The sequence below is a fragment of the Lactuca serriola genome, chromosome 2, assembly GCF_051521515.1.
Source record: "Lactuca serriola cultivar US96UC23 chromosome 2, Lser_US96UC23_V15, whole genome shotgun sequence".
Classification (NCBI taxonomy): Eukaryota; Viridiplantae; Streptophyta; class Magnoliopsida; order Asterales; family Asteraceae; genus Lactuca; species Lactuca serriola.
The window spans coordinates 49028540-49043435 of NC_136409.1; the positions used below are offsets into that span (position 1 = coordinate 49028540).

General features: G+C 38.7%; 1 protein-coding gene across 1 annotated transcript; it reads right to left on the reverse strand.

Moving 5' to 3' along the window:
• Positions 1 to 285: 285 nt before the first annotated feature.
• On the reverse strand, positions 286 to 2378 carry LOC145086223 (protein NUCLEAR FUSION DEFECTIVE 4-like). Its single transcript, XM_079023972.1, has one exon. The coding sequence runs from the start codon at positions 2295 to 2297 to the stop codon at positions 468 to 470; it is 1830 nt and encodes a 609-aa protein (XP_078880098.1). The 5' UTR covers positions 2298 to 2378; the 3' UTR covers positions 286 to 467.
• Positions 2379 to 14896: the final 12518 nt, after the last annotated feature.

Here is a 14896-nt window from a genome sequence, read left to right on the forward strand (position 1 = left end):
TTATTAAATTAAAATTCCACATTCAATATGTAAGGTAATATATATGTAAAATATTTATTAGAAATGGTTTATATATGTAATGTATTCAATACATTAAAGTCTCATTAATTTTAATAATTCAAAATTTTTCTTATTTTTCTTATAAATTCAAACTATTCAAATTATTAAAATTTCATATTAATTTTTTTAATTAAACCCATGTAATCACCTAGTTTCTAATGAATGAATGTTTATGAAAAGTTGGTTATTAATTATTTTGCAAAAAAAAAAAAATAACAATTCTCCTTGGACATAATATTCCACAATATTTGCCTTTAATAGAAATGATACAAGCATACAAATATCACTTCGTAAATAGATTCCTACTGTATTGGAATTCAACGTGGTTTATATATTACAATACATTACGTCTCGCTCTTCGCTCTTAATCTTTTCCTTTTACAGTATAACAACATGCTATAATTATCTCAACTTACGTCTTCTTCCGTTCTCTTTCTTTCCATTTGAGGTGGTTTTGATGGCATCGGTGGTTCTACGGTGGTTACCGGTGACACCACCATCTCAGTATGAGCGGTTGCCGCCTCTCTTGCCTCCCGAAACTTCTTGTAGATATCACTTCGGTAGAATTTTCTTGTTCTTATCACTAAAATAAACGAAATAAAAGCTGCAAAAACTGTCGCACCAGTTATAATAAGGAAAGACAATTTATAACAGTCAACTCCTGTACACGTTAGATCTTTCCCATGTTCTCGTTCTAATCCCTTCGCTTTCATTTGTCTTTCTGCCTCTTTGTCGTAAAGTGCACCGGCGACCACCACATTAAGGATGTAAGCTCCGACGGGGCTTGCACCACCACCCAAATTGTACAAAGTGGAGTAGTATTTCAACCCGAATATTTCAGATATGATTGCGAAAATCAATGGCCATTGAGCTCCAAAACAAAAACCCATTATGATCGATGAAACGTAGAGCCCATTTGGTACTCCCATGGCAATTATGACATGTCCCACACAAGAAACACAAAGGACGATTGTGAGCATTAATGGACGTGGAAATTTATACCTTGCTAAAAGGATTTCCGAAAGAAAACCGGATGTGACCCGACCCAGATAATTCCAAATACTCACGAGAGACACGAAGGTGGTGATACTCGTACTTGGGTACCCGAGAGACCGCCCGATTTGACCCAGGTTGTCAATCGCCGTCAAAGTGCCGCCAACGCCGAAGGTGGTGGTGGTGAATAGTATCAACATGTCGACACTAAAAACCGCTTGTAAGATAGTGAAATCATCTCCTCTTTCCGGTGGAGCAAAAACGGTTTTCCAGCAAGAAACTTCTTTCTCCGGCGGTGGTGTCGGTGGCGTGACAAGGTCATTACTTCTGGTTGGGTTCTCGGTTATGACCTTCACCGGAAAATGATGTTGAACCACCTCCTGATTCTTTTTCCAAAGCTTGAATTCTTCCTTGAACACGATACCAATAGGAGCAAAGAGTAGAACCACAACAACGGAAGCTGTGGCAGCATACTCTGCCTCTGAAAATTGAAGCTTGTTTTGAGTTATGATTATAACCATAAGAAACCCTGCTAACCCTAATGAAATATATAAAAAATTATAGAAAGTTTTTAGCTCATTTGACTGTTGAACAACCTTCAAGATTCTAACAATTCGAAGAAAAACTATGGAGACAGCTGCTGGAAGCCATCCGATGAACAAGATGAGTGATCTTGAATCATGCCCATAAAAGCCATGATATAGTTGAGTGATAATTGCGCCACTTAACCCTACAAAACCCTTCAAAAGTCCCAAAACCACCCCTCGACTTTCCGGGAAGTTTTGTACACAAGTGACTAAAGCTCCTGTATTAGCAAACGTTTGTGAGTTTGCACCTATGCAAATGAACAAACACATTTGCCAAACCGGTGGTTTTGCGATCTTTCCGGTGACTGCCAGCCAAATCATGAAGTACCCAGAGAAGTTCATGCCGGCGCCAAGGAGGAGCACCACCCACGGTGGAGAGATTTCGTTAATTAACCCGGAGATGATTCCAACATTGCCACCCAAGTCTTTGAAAGTGCTAAGGAGATTAAGGGTGCTTTGATCATACCCAAGGGAGGATTTGATGTCCCCGGAGTATATAGCAAATATGTAAGTAGCTCCGGCGACTGACATGATGAGAAGGCAGGCGAACACCATGAACCACCGCCCTGTGACGACATGGAGACCGAAGCTAGCAATATTAGTCATCCCTCCACCACCACCGGAGGAACCAGAACGAGAAGGCTGAGCAACCACCATGCGTTCGATATTTTGGTTTTCGTGGATAGAAAATATGTGGGAATTGAGATGTGCATATGAGAGAGTAATGAATATGGTGTTGTGTCACATCCATTTATAACACTATTGATGTTGTAGACAAATTGTTTTGTTGACTTTCAAGTGGACCTACTTCTGTAATTGGATTGGGAAGTGAAGAGGAATCAAAGATAAATTCAAAGTATATCGCAATCATCGACGATTGATGTGTCCAATTATCATGGAATGTCAAGAACCTTTTCGTAAAAATTAGTAAAACTAATGTACCGGCTTTTATTTATTTATTTATTTTGCATCTTTCATAAAATTTATAAAAGCATATAAAAAAATAGAAAAAACTTCGGAATAATTATTTATGAACAAATTCTTTTAAAAAAAGATTAGGTTAATCTCATAAAACATTTTACAAAGTGGGTTTTTTCGAATTAAAAAATTATTTTATTTTTTTCATTGACAAAAACTTTGTACTTTTTTTATCTTTCAATCAGACTCTTTTAACCATTTTCATTAATAATTACTTATAAAATCCGAGGGTATTTTTTTAAAAGAGAAAGTCGAGGGTTTTTGGGAAACAATAAAAAACTTGACGGTTTTATTAAAAAAAACAATAAAATAAAAAGTTGAGGGTTTTGCGAATGTGGGACTAGCCCACTTGGTAGAGTCGTTGTCTCCTAGATTAAAGATCTCGAGTTATAACCCTGGCGTGAACAATTTCGTGATACTAACTTCTAGACATTAACCCTACCGTTTAAAAAATAAAAGTTGAAGGTTTTTTTTTTTTTTTTTTTTTTTTTCCAAAAAAACGAAAATAAAAATCTCTAAGGTTTTGTTTTTCCGAAAAGAACTCACAATAAAAAATTTATTTATAAATTTAACCCTAAAGATTGTCGATCATTATTGTTAAAATGTACTTTCATATTGTTTTTAAAGAAAAATTATATTGGAGAAATTAAGTAAACTCATTATAATAAATTAGATTTGTAAAGAAAATAATCATTTTTTTTTTCAATTTCTTAAAAATAACAGTTTTCTCCATAATGCGTCATTTCTGAGTACATATATTCATTCCAAAGTTGGCGGTGGTTAGTAGTAGTTTCGTTTGGAATCTGACAATCGTACTTTCCGAATTGCCAAGTATATTTCGAAGACTAGTCTAGAATGTACAGATGTTTTAGACTTGTAATATTAGGGTATTTGTATTGCTATTCTTTCTCTTCTATTTCATAAAGCTTTTTGATACCTAAAAAAATAAGTTCGTTAAAGGAATTTTTAGATTACTACTTTCTAGTGAAGGGCAATGGTAATGAATTGATGAATCTATGTAGTTGTAACATCATGACTCCTAGGTATTTCTTTTATTATTTATTATTGGGATTTCATGAGTGACTCTACGACTTGTGAGTCTAACTCGTTGAGTAGAGTTCGATTTGGCCACGTGGGTTTAGTGATCTACTCGACGAGTTGGAGAGCTGACTCACCGAGTTAGTGTTGTAAGGTGAAACCCTAAATCCCCGAGGTTGGGGCCTATTTAAGAGAACTTATGTCCTCATTTCCGCCTCATCAGCTGCCCAACTCCCCTATGCGAAACCCTAAACGTTTGTAATGAGCTAAGAGAGTTATAGAGCTAATCTTTGAGTATTCTAGTGCATATTTTGAGGAGAATAAGAGATTATCCGACAAGGAACAAGGAGAAACTGTTGGATCTAGTGCTATATTGACTAGAGCTTCTGTGGAAGGTAAAAAGCCTACACCTTTCTCATATTATTGGTTAGATCTCATGATTATGGAAGTCAGGGCTTTTAACAGCTTTTTATTGGGACATTGAGTGCATTGAGTTTATCAGGAGAACTAGACTTTAGATCCGAACCTTATGAGGTTCATAGAATCCAAAGGTCCCAACTTTATTCATCCATATAAGACTTATTGTTCCTATACACCCTTGTTGGAGTTGTATTGGCATTTTGGAGCAAAATATGCCATGCATGAACATAAAGATCGAAGCTTTACGTGACATTCGAGCCTTGGGAGCCTAGATCTAGAGTGTGGAGTAGTAGATTTGCTTTAAAACGTCTGAATGAGAATTCAGACTGAAAGGACTCGCCGAGTCAACGAGCTGACTCGACGAGTGGGCTAGGGTTTTCCCCAATGAGTCTGGGCAGGGGTAACTCGGCAAGTTGATGAGACAACTAGACGAGTTAAGTTAGATTTTCGCGATAATTCAAAGGAAACAAGGAGACTCGACGAGTCACGTAGATGCACTCGGTGAGTCGAGTCAAACATGGACTGTTGACTCGAATATTGACTTCTGTTGACTTTAAGGTTTGGTCAGGATAAGGTTTGAGGGAGCCATGGAAGGGTAAAATGGTCTTTTACCTATTTCAAGAGTTAGATAGAAAGAGAGAATAACCCTTGATTATTTAGGGTCGTGAATAGGGTATTAATTGGAGATAATTGTCTTATGTGTTAGGTGGAGGCTAGTTTGAGATTCGTGTACGAGGGTATTTGCTTGATTGCTTACGAGGTGAGTCTTCTCACTATACTTACCATGAGTGGTATCTTTGTGTGACCGATGTAACACTGCAAATCAGGTATTGCCTTGAAACCATTGAAGAATTCTAAATATAGTAGAATAAGTCCCTTAAGTAGCCTGGGCGTACTTATGGGTACGTTTAGCATACTTGGCAATGAGGATCACGGAGGGGCAGCACGTACGTTTGGTGTACCAGGAGTGTGTTAGTGTTGAATCATAAAAAGTGACCCTCTTGAACTTCAGCTACCGCAACCAACATGCCACCGCAGTCGAGCCTCTTCATAAGCAGTCACCACCCGCAGTCTCTATCTACCGCAGTCTTTACTAGATTACTTTACTTTGTCTTTTTGTAATACACTCTATTGTCTAGTATGCCTTGCATGGCTACTCTTAGAGATGTGATCTAGTGATCTTTGTGAGTCTCTATAAATAGAGCTCATTCTCTTGTAAACTTTTTTAAGAATCACATCTAATTCTAATACACATCTCTGAAGTTATCTTTTCCATCTCTCTTACTCACTCTTCTTACTCTCATAATCGATTACAACCTTTCATTGGAGCAAGTCTTTTGTGACTTAATTACTAAGTTTGATCTCACTTATTAACTTGGATTGAATGCATTCCTCGTTATGAATCCGCTTAAGTGTATACTTGATATAATAATTGTTGTCATTTACATTTCTTTACTTTTCCTCAACTAACTCTCTAACATCTAACTCTAAATATTATTGTTGAGCTTTTAGATCCTTCAAGATTAACTATTCCGTAATATACTTGTTCTAACGTTTGTTCAAGTGTGTCTCAAAGTTTTTCTCTCAACAATATGTATCAGAGCCATAGTGGTTGCTTTTTGAAAATCGGAACTTTGATTTTTCGAAGAGCCTTCTATACCACTGAAGCTCATTTCTCAAACAAAAAAATCTTCAAAATATGGCACAATCGTTATCTTTGAATGTTTCCAACAGTGTTGGTGGTTCTAATCGACCCCAAATACTGGTTGCAAATGAATATCATCACTGGTCACAAAGAATGGAAAGATACTTAAGGAGACTTAGTAGAGATGTATGGCATTCTATAAAAGAAGGACCACATGTCCCAGTCCTTACACCATTCCAAACTGACAGAGCTACAACAAGACTAGGAGGAGGTCAACCAGCTATTAGCTGTCCCACCAAGGACGATCTCGATAAAATGGAAAATGATGTTGTTGCTTTTTATGAAATCTCCTGTAGAGTTGCTCCTGAAAACTTCGATATTATCATAAATTACAAATCAACAAAAGAGATCTGGGATGTTCTAAAAAATCTGTAGGAAGGCTCAGAACAAGATCAAGACAAGAAGCTTACAACTGCACTCAATGAGTCCAACAACTTCAAAGCTCACACTGGTGAAAGTTTGGAAGACTCCTTCAAAAGGTTCAACTTGATTGTCACCAAGTTGTCCAATGCGGGCACCATCCGCAGTAACCATGAAACAAATCTTCAATTCCTTAATGGCTTGAGAAGACATTGGACTACGGCTAAAATGATAGTCCAAGGCGATAGAAAGATTCATTCCTTGTCACTCTACAAACTCTATGGGGAACTACAAGCACATGAATCCACCGTACTCAAAGACTGTGCTGACTTTGGAGGACCTCTTCCTCTCATAGCACAAACTCCACATAATCAACCTTACGCTCCCTCGTATGACACTTCACCATAGTCATATGAAGCTGATTCAGAGTATGATGAAGAAGAAGAATTTCAAAAGGCAATTGCTCTATTTAGCAAACAATTCAACTGACTGCCACCTCACTCGTTTCGCAAAAATCAACAATTCAACAAAGCACCATTCAATCGTAACTTCAACCCACAAAAAAATCACTCACATTATCCTAAAAGTTCTCATCCACCACCGCAATCTCACAATACTCAACTAAAGGAAGCACCGCAGCCTACTCAAACCTCTGACTCCGGTACTGCCTCAGAAGACAAGACTGATGTTGTAGTTTGTCACAAATGCAACAAAGAGAATCACTTTGCAAGAGATTGTAAGGTTAATGTAGTTAAAGACAGAGCATTCTACCTTAGAATGGCTCAAGAGTTGGAAGAAAAGGAGAAATCAAGGGCATATGTAGCCCATGTCAAAAGAGACCATCAAGTCTGGTCATCTGGAGACGAAGATGAAGCCATCAGCAGTGTCAATGGAAAAGGGAAGATATGCATGTTGGCGACTGAGGATGATGATGGGTCTACAAAGATGGAAAAAAACTACTGCTACATGGCAAAGGATGGAACTCTAAGCATCGTCGAACATGTAAACTCATGATCCAAACTCTAAACTATAGCATGCATGATTGTCAACCTTACATAGATAATCTTAATGACACATGTGCTGCCGTCCTTACAAACTATAACAAAGCCTTAGATGAGAAAAACATTGCGTCCCAGGAGATGTTCCATGTGAGAGGATGAATGGATAACAAAAGACTCAAAATGGCTATGTTAGAAAGAGATTTAGAATTAGAAAAAGATGCAAGAATGTTGAGTGAAACCCAATTAGAGATAGCTTTGAACCAGAGAGATTTAGCTCAAAGTGAAATTGTACGTTTAAATCTTTTAATTGAAAAATTGTTCAATGAAAGTGGAGTTATTGAAAATTTGGTAAATAATGGAACCGTGGACAATACATACAATTGGGGTTGGTCAAATGGATATCCTACCGTAATGGATTCTTCACCCGGTTCAACAAAGACAGACTGTATGTCCCTCTAGACCGAGAATTTCATTTCACAGTCAATGACAAGACTTTTCCCGAAGATATCAAAACACATGTCGGTAGACTGCATAACCTAAGAAACAATTGTGTCATTGATGAAATTGTGCCTGAGGTTACGGGTCACACATATGATCAAATTCCTATCAATGGCACTACCTTTCTAAATTCTCAAAACTCATCCGTAGTTGATGAAGAAATTGTCATTAAGGACACTGAAATCTCTAAAGACTTTCCATACATGTCCTCAGACCGAAGTGTCCCTCACTGCAGTTAAAAGTCCCACAAAAGTCCCACTGAAGTCCCAACTAAGACTTATTCTGCGGTAGTCAAGTCACCCTTACCATAGTCTTAGAACAGAAGTTCTGCCACTCTTCAAATGATTCATCATGAATTACCCATAGAAAACTTTAAAGTAAGTCAATGCTCTCAAATCCCAGAATCTTCAAGTTCTGATGACTCAAGCCCACATTTTTACAAAATTTCAAAGGATTCTAGGAAACCGCAGTTGAATAACAGAGACTGCGGTTCACCAAAATCCTTAGCTAAAAAGGCTTTCAAAGAAGAAATTCGCTCCTGAGGCATAAATAGACAAATTTTTTCAAAAAACAAAAAGCATGTCAGATCTCAAAAATCCAAAAGTCCAGAAAAATTTGTTTTCTCTCAATATTTAAAAAAAAACCTACGACCAAGAAAACACCCAAAAAGGAATTTACAGTTTCAACAGTAACTCCTAATTCATCTGACACAATTCAAAAGAGTACAAAGTCTTTTCGAAACAGTGTTTTTCAAATCTATTCCTCAGATGATCCAAAATGGAAAGGTATTTTACCCACTCCAACACATTTAAAGTCATGTCAAAATTTCAACAAGTGGAAGGGTGTTTTACCAAATCCAACAAAAAGGACCCAAAGATCTACACGTGCTAAACCTTTTTCAAAACGAACTTTTTAGAAAACTAACAACACTCATGTTAGATCTTTTCAATCTCGGTCTAGTAAAAAGCCAAACAACTCTTGCTTTAGATCGCTGACTAAACCAGGTGTCAGAAGAAAAGACAAAATCTGAACCTGTGAGTGTCAGTGTAGTTGCAAAAATCAGAAACCTCGTAACTTTACAAAAACACACAACACTCCAAAATTTCACAAACACCCAGGACTAGGTTTAAAAGTTGACACAAAACCAGTCCATGCATCACTCATAAACTCACCTGTTGTTCCAGGCTCTAAACTAGTTTGGATGCCTAAACTAACCGTATAATTCTCAGGCTTTGGGCAAGGAGATACAAGAAGATGAATAGTTAATTGACAATTCCTGCTCCTTGCACATGACCGGAAGGTTAGAGTACCTTCGGGATTTCAGGCCAATTTGCAATGGTGGAAATGTTACCTTCGGCAACAAGGCAAATGGAATCATCCGAGGTGACGGTGTACTCACTACGGGGAACTTCTCAATTCAAAAGGTTGCTTATGTAGAAAGCCTTAAACACAATCTCATCAGTGTTGGCCAACTATGTAAAGCAGGCCATCGAGTTGAATTTGATGATCAATTGTGTTATGTAATGACAAGTGATAGGAGCACCTGCTTGATCAAGTCACGATCCGAGGGTACCATGTATCCTCTGAATGTCTCTCTCATCATTGGCAAACCGCAGCTATGCTTCCTTTCCAAAGCTGTATCTGAAGTGAGCTGGCTATGGCACCGCAAGCTCGCTCATCTCAACTTCAGATACATCAACACTTTGGTCACTGGAGAGATGGTTAGAGGACTCCCTATTCTCAAGTTTAGCAATGACACTCTTTATCTTTCTTGTGAATATGGTAAGCAGTCCAAAGCAAGTCACCCATGGTGATTGACTCTTCAATATCTGAACCTCTGACAACCCTATATTTTTCCAAAAGCGATGTAACACTCAAAAGTCAAATACAACGAAAACTATTTGGAATCAACGAAATTAACCTCAAAAATAAAGTGTTTGAATATCTAAATTGGGATGCATCAAATGTTAGATATCGTGCCAAGGTTTCCAAAAACATAAAGAACATTCGAAACCGGGTTATATTGAAGAAATTATAACCACTCGAATATTTACGGCACACCGTTAAAACATTATTTAACGTAAAAAGTGAAATTACAATAAAATACATTTTAGCCTTAAGTATCTAAACAAAAGTTGTAGAGTTCGTCAAACTGTAAACGTACATAAAAAGATCGCCCAAATTGAACCTCGTATGAAGAAGTTACGAATTTTCTAAGTTTCGTAACAGTAGTAGAGGGCTAAAAACTCGAATTTAAGATCGGGCGTTATTTAGCTATCGCAACCTAAACGAAAGTTGAAGGTCTCCACAACAGGAGTACGATGATAAAAAGACAAACGAAAACCGACGTCGAATAAAGAAGCTATGAATTTTTAACGGACTTTAGCAGTCCCGGCCTATTAAAAACATATCATTAAAAATAAATTCAAAACTAGCCGATGGAGTCTAAATGAAAGTTGTATAGCATAATCTCACCTACGCGTGGATATAAAAAACATGAAAAACGGAGGTCATACGCGAAAGTTACGAAATTTAGAAGACGGAAGCCAGGATTACGCCTAGCGTAATGTAGGAGTACGCCCAGCGTACTCAGGTGCAGGGTCGAGTCCCATCGGCTGCAGCTCTGCGCCTAGCTAGACTCGAGTCGTAAGCCGTGACGCAAAGTTACGCCCAACGTAACCGAAGTACGCCCAGCATAACGCGTATGCCCAACGTACTCCGGTGGTACGCCCAGCGTACTCGCCTTTCCAGCACTATAAATAGAAGGCATGAGCTACGGGTTTTGGCACAAATTCTCAAACTCCCACTTACTCCCACATACTTTCAAGCACCAAAAGCTGCCCCGGCGCCCTCGGTTTTCGCACCCGAGCCCCCGACGAAGATTCTACGCTACCGAGATCCCCGAAGAGCTCAAAGACGCAGCTTTCCGCGGTTGAAGTTCTGCTCGACTCTAGCCCCACTCTCTTCAAACAAATCAAGTGAGTTCATACCCCTACTTTTCAAGTCTTTTCATGTTTTAGGGGGGGGGGGGGGAATACAAGTACAATACAAGTAAACGTATCGTTTTATAAACATAAATGCAACATCTATCTTATTAATTGTCGATACCAACATCTTACTTTACATATAAGGGTTAGTATATCATCAAGTTATTTTCACCAAATGGAACATACTTTCTGAAAAACTATAATGGGTATAGTTAGCAAGTTATTCATACATTCTTACGTATACATCTTGAAAAACGAAATACTTTCAACAAAAATGAAGTAAAGTCTTTCTTATCGTAAATCTATTTATACTAAGCGATGTGAGATATTCAAACTTCAACGTACTCTTATGTATGCATTTCAAGTCCTGTATTATATACCATAATCTCTTGGAGGGAGAGCGTGATACTTGTGTATAGATCTATACGGGATTGACAACCCCGCACCTAAACTGTTAGCTACAGTTAGACCGGCAGGTCTGGGGTGACAAATGTCATAACACTACAACACCTGAAGAATGTTGTTACAGGCAGTCTGTGTCAATAGTATGGTTATAAGATTCACACGAAAGTATAAAAACAAGTTTGATTTACGAGATTCATATAGGCATTCAGTTTCTACATTATTTAGAACACAAAGTTTATCTTTATCATTCAAGTACAAAAAATACTAATGCACTCCAACTTTGGGAACTTTTCAAACTATTTATAGAAACTATTGGATTTTCTGAAAACCTCGTTCATCGATTTTCTACCAAAAGGACACCCTTTTCAATACAAAACACTTATGAACTCACCAACTTTATTGTTGACACTTTTTCGAAACCGCTTGTATTTCTCAGGGAATCAGTAATACAGGTAACCACCAGCTTTTGAAGAAGGAACGCTAAGGACATTTATTCTTAAACATTTACATCATCATATTGTAATATTCTTTTTGAAATATGTATAACGCAAAAATCTACATTTTTATTATATATATATATATATATATATATATATATATATATGATGGTTGTGTTACTTTCTTTACAATATTCAATTGTTATGGTACTACGTGAAGTCATCCACCCCCGAATGTTTCCGCCATTCTGGTTTGGGGGTGTGACAGATTGGTATCAGAGCATTGTTTATAGTGAACTAAGTATATCGAACCACATAAGATATACAAACTATAAATGCAAGGGGGACCAAAAACCCTCTGACAAAACGTTTTCATAAACAATATATTTTCTTTTAAAAATATACATTTTTACTCGAATGTATCAGTCTCATATCATAACAAAATTTTCTAAAAAGTATTAAGTCAAGTTGCGACACTAGGATTGGGCCTTGAGGTATGTAATCAAATCGAGAATAAATATAGCCTGATCAACTATATTTATCCTGGATTTGACCAACGTACGTCGAGGAATGGTCGTAGTGGACAACAAGCCAAAAACTTACCAAATACAATTCTTTTAGATTCACCAATTTGAAATACTGTAGGATTATTGTTATAAAATAATAGTACAATGAAAAACTTGCACACCATAAGAAATAGTTAAACATAGGATGCCGTTAAATAGAAATTTCTTTTCTTATAAAATTCTCATACCTTTATCCTAGTACAGACAAATGGCTGGATTCCATTTACCGGGAGATCCCTACTACCCAAACCAAGGCAACGGCGGATGGATAGAAGAAGAGCCAGAGGAAATCGAAGAGGAAGTCGAAGAAGAATCCGAGGTCGAAGTCGGAGAGGAATTCGAAATCGACGAGGAAGTCGAGGAAGTTACTAGTGGAACAGACTCCGAACCGGAAGTAATCAGCCCTACCATCCCTCATCCTCCCGAAATCAGACCATATCAACCAGGACCCATTCCCATGTGGGGAAGCCACCTCTACTACTGGAGCCGCCAACTAGGTGTACACCCTCCTTTCGGCATGTGTCGAGATTTTTACAATCTCAGTGGGGGAGGCTCAGCTGATCGAGCACTTCCTGTTATTGTGGGCACTATAGCTACCCAGAACTACCATGCGGACAAGCAAGCGGCCAGAGTTCACGAGATCAATGCTGCTACACAGGGTAACGCCGCAGACATCCATCGTCTGGAAGGACTACACGAAAGTACCCAACTCCACACAGGGACACTTCAGAACCAAATGGTGATAGCACTGACAGAAATAAAAGAGATGAAGGAACAACAAGCAGTTCTTGAAAGGCGCCTAATGGGAGTCAAGCAGTCGGATGCTGAGTCTAGCTCCAAACGCACAACACACCGCAAGTAGAACTTGCTCAACTTCAACAATTTTGATATAGAATAGGACCTCGGATAAAGTTTTTCTCTTATTTCCTTGTACCTGTAATCGGAGACCTCTAGTTAGGTCAAATTTTCCTAAACACGAACCATAATGTAACGCACCGTATGTGTGACATATATATAAATATGAAGTACTTCTTTACATACCTCTTGAAACTTATGGGATTAACTAAATTGTTATACCTACTTTAAAACCATAAACTAAAGTCAAAAAATATTACAAGATACAACTAACCCTCTAGTACACGATTGTCAAATCATTAGAAACTTATAGTGTTCATTATTATTTATCTACCAGAACATGCCTCCTCGTAGATCAGCACGCAGAAACTCAGCTCCAACACCACCTCCACCACCTCCTCCAATATTGGATGCCGCTATGTTCCAAACTGCTGTAACCGCAACGATGGCTCAAATGAGCAACAATGCGTCGAGAGGAGGAACAAACAACTTTACAAATGGCCAAAGTCAAGGCCGTTCAGGGGTATGTAGTTACAAGGACTTCACCAATGGAAAACCTATTCCCTTTTATGGTACTGGGGGAGTAATGGCTCTATCCCAATGGATAGAGAAAACGGAAGCTGTATTCGAAATTTGCGCTTGCCCTGAAGAAAGCAAAGTAAAATTTGCTGCATTTAATTTCTCTGAACGAGCCCCGACATGGTGGAACGGCCACGTCAAGGCACTAACCCTAGTGGTGGCGAACTCCATAGGTTGGGAAAACCTGAAACGAATGCTCCTACGAGAGTACTACCCAAGGGGCAAGATTCATAAGCTCGAACAGGAATTGTGGGGCCTTACGATGGTAGGCTCGGACATCGCGGGCTATACCAACAGATTCAGTGACTTGATAATACTCTGCCCAGGGATGCTGATCCTGGAAAGCCAAAAGGTGGAGAGGTACATCTGGGGACTATCACCCCAACTTCGAGGAAGTGTGTTAGCCTCCAAACCCATGACCTTCGACATCGCCAAGGAACTGGCGCAATCTCTCGTTGATCATGGTGTATGTCAAGGAGTCACGACTATCGTCGCTGAACTAACCAAAGGGAACAACAACAACGATAGCAATGCCAAAAACAACAACAACAAGAAATTCTGGAACAAGAGAATGGGGCAACTTCGCAAGAACCTTCAAAGAAACAAATGGTGGCGGTTCATGCCGCTACTGCTCCCAATACAACTCCTGCTACCCCTTCGCCAACAAAACAATATGTTGGGAACCTGCCCAAGTGCAACAAATGCAACTACCATCACCACGGTAATTGCCGCGAGATGCACTGTAAGAACTGCGACAGGAAAGGGCACACTTCCCGTTTCTGTAAGGCACCGGTGCGACCAATCACTCAAGTTCCTGGTACTGGGATAAGCCAGGCATGTTATGGGTATGGAGAAACTGGGCACTTCAAGAGGGACTGCCCCAAAGCAAAGAATGTTGGCGGTGTTGGGAGAGTGTTGGCGATAGGTCAAAATGAAGCAATAGCTGACCCCACCGTGGTTACGGGTATGTTTCTCCTCGACAACATTTATGCATGCATACTCTTTGACTGCGGTGCAGAGAGAAGTTTTGTGAGTCATAAATTCAAACACCTACTTAATCAAAAACCCCAACCACTCAATAAAATATTCACTGTAGAAATAACAAACGGTAAAACGGAAAGCGCAAGCGATATGTACGTAGGGTGCAAATTAAATTTAAACGAGCACTTATTTCAAATTGATCTTATGCCCATTTTGATAAGAAGTTTTGATGTCATCATTGGTATGAACTGGTTAAGTCTTCACCATGCCGATATACTTTGTCATGAAAGGGCCGTTCGCCTCAATCTGCCAAACGGTGAAACTCTTGTCATTTATGGTGACAAACCTAGTACAAATTTACAAATCATCTCCTGTGTTAAAGCATGAAAATACCTTCGCAAGGAATATCATGCCTTTCTAGCCCACGTAGTAGACCAGAAACAAGA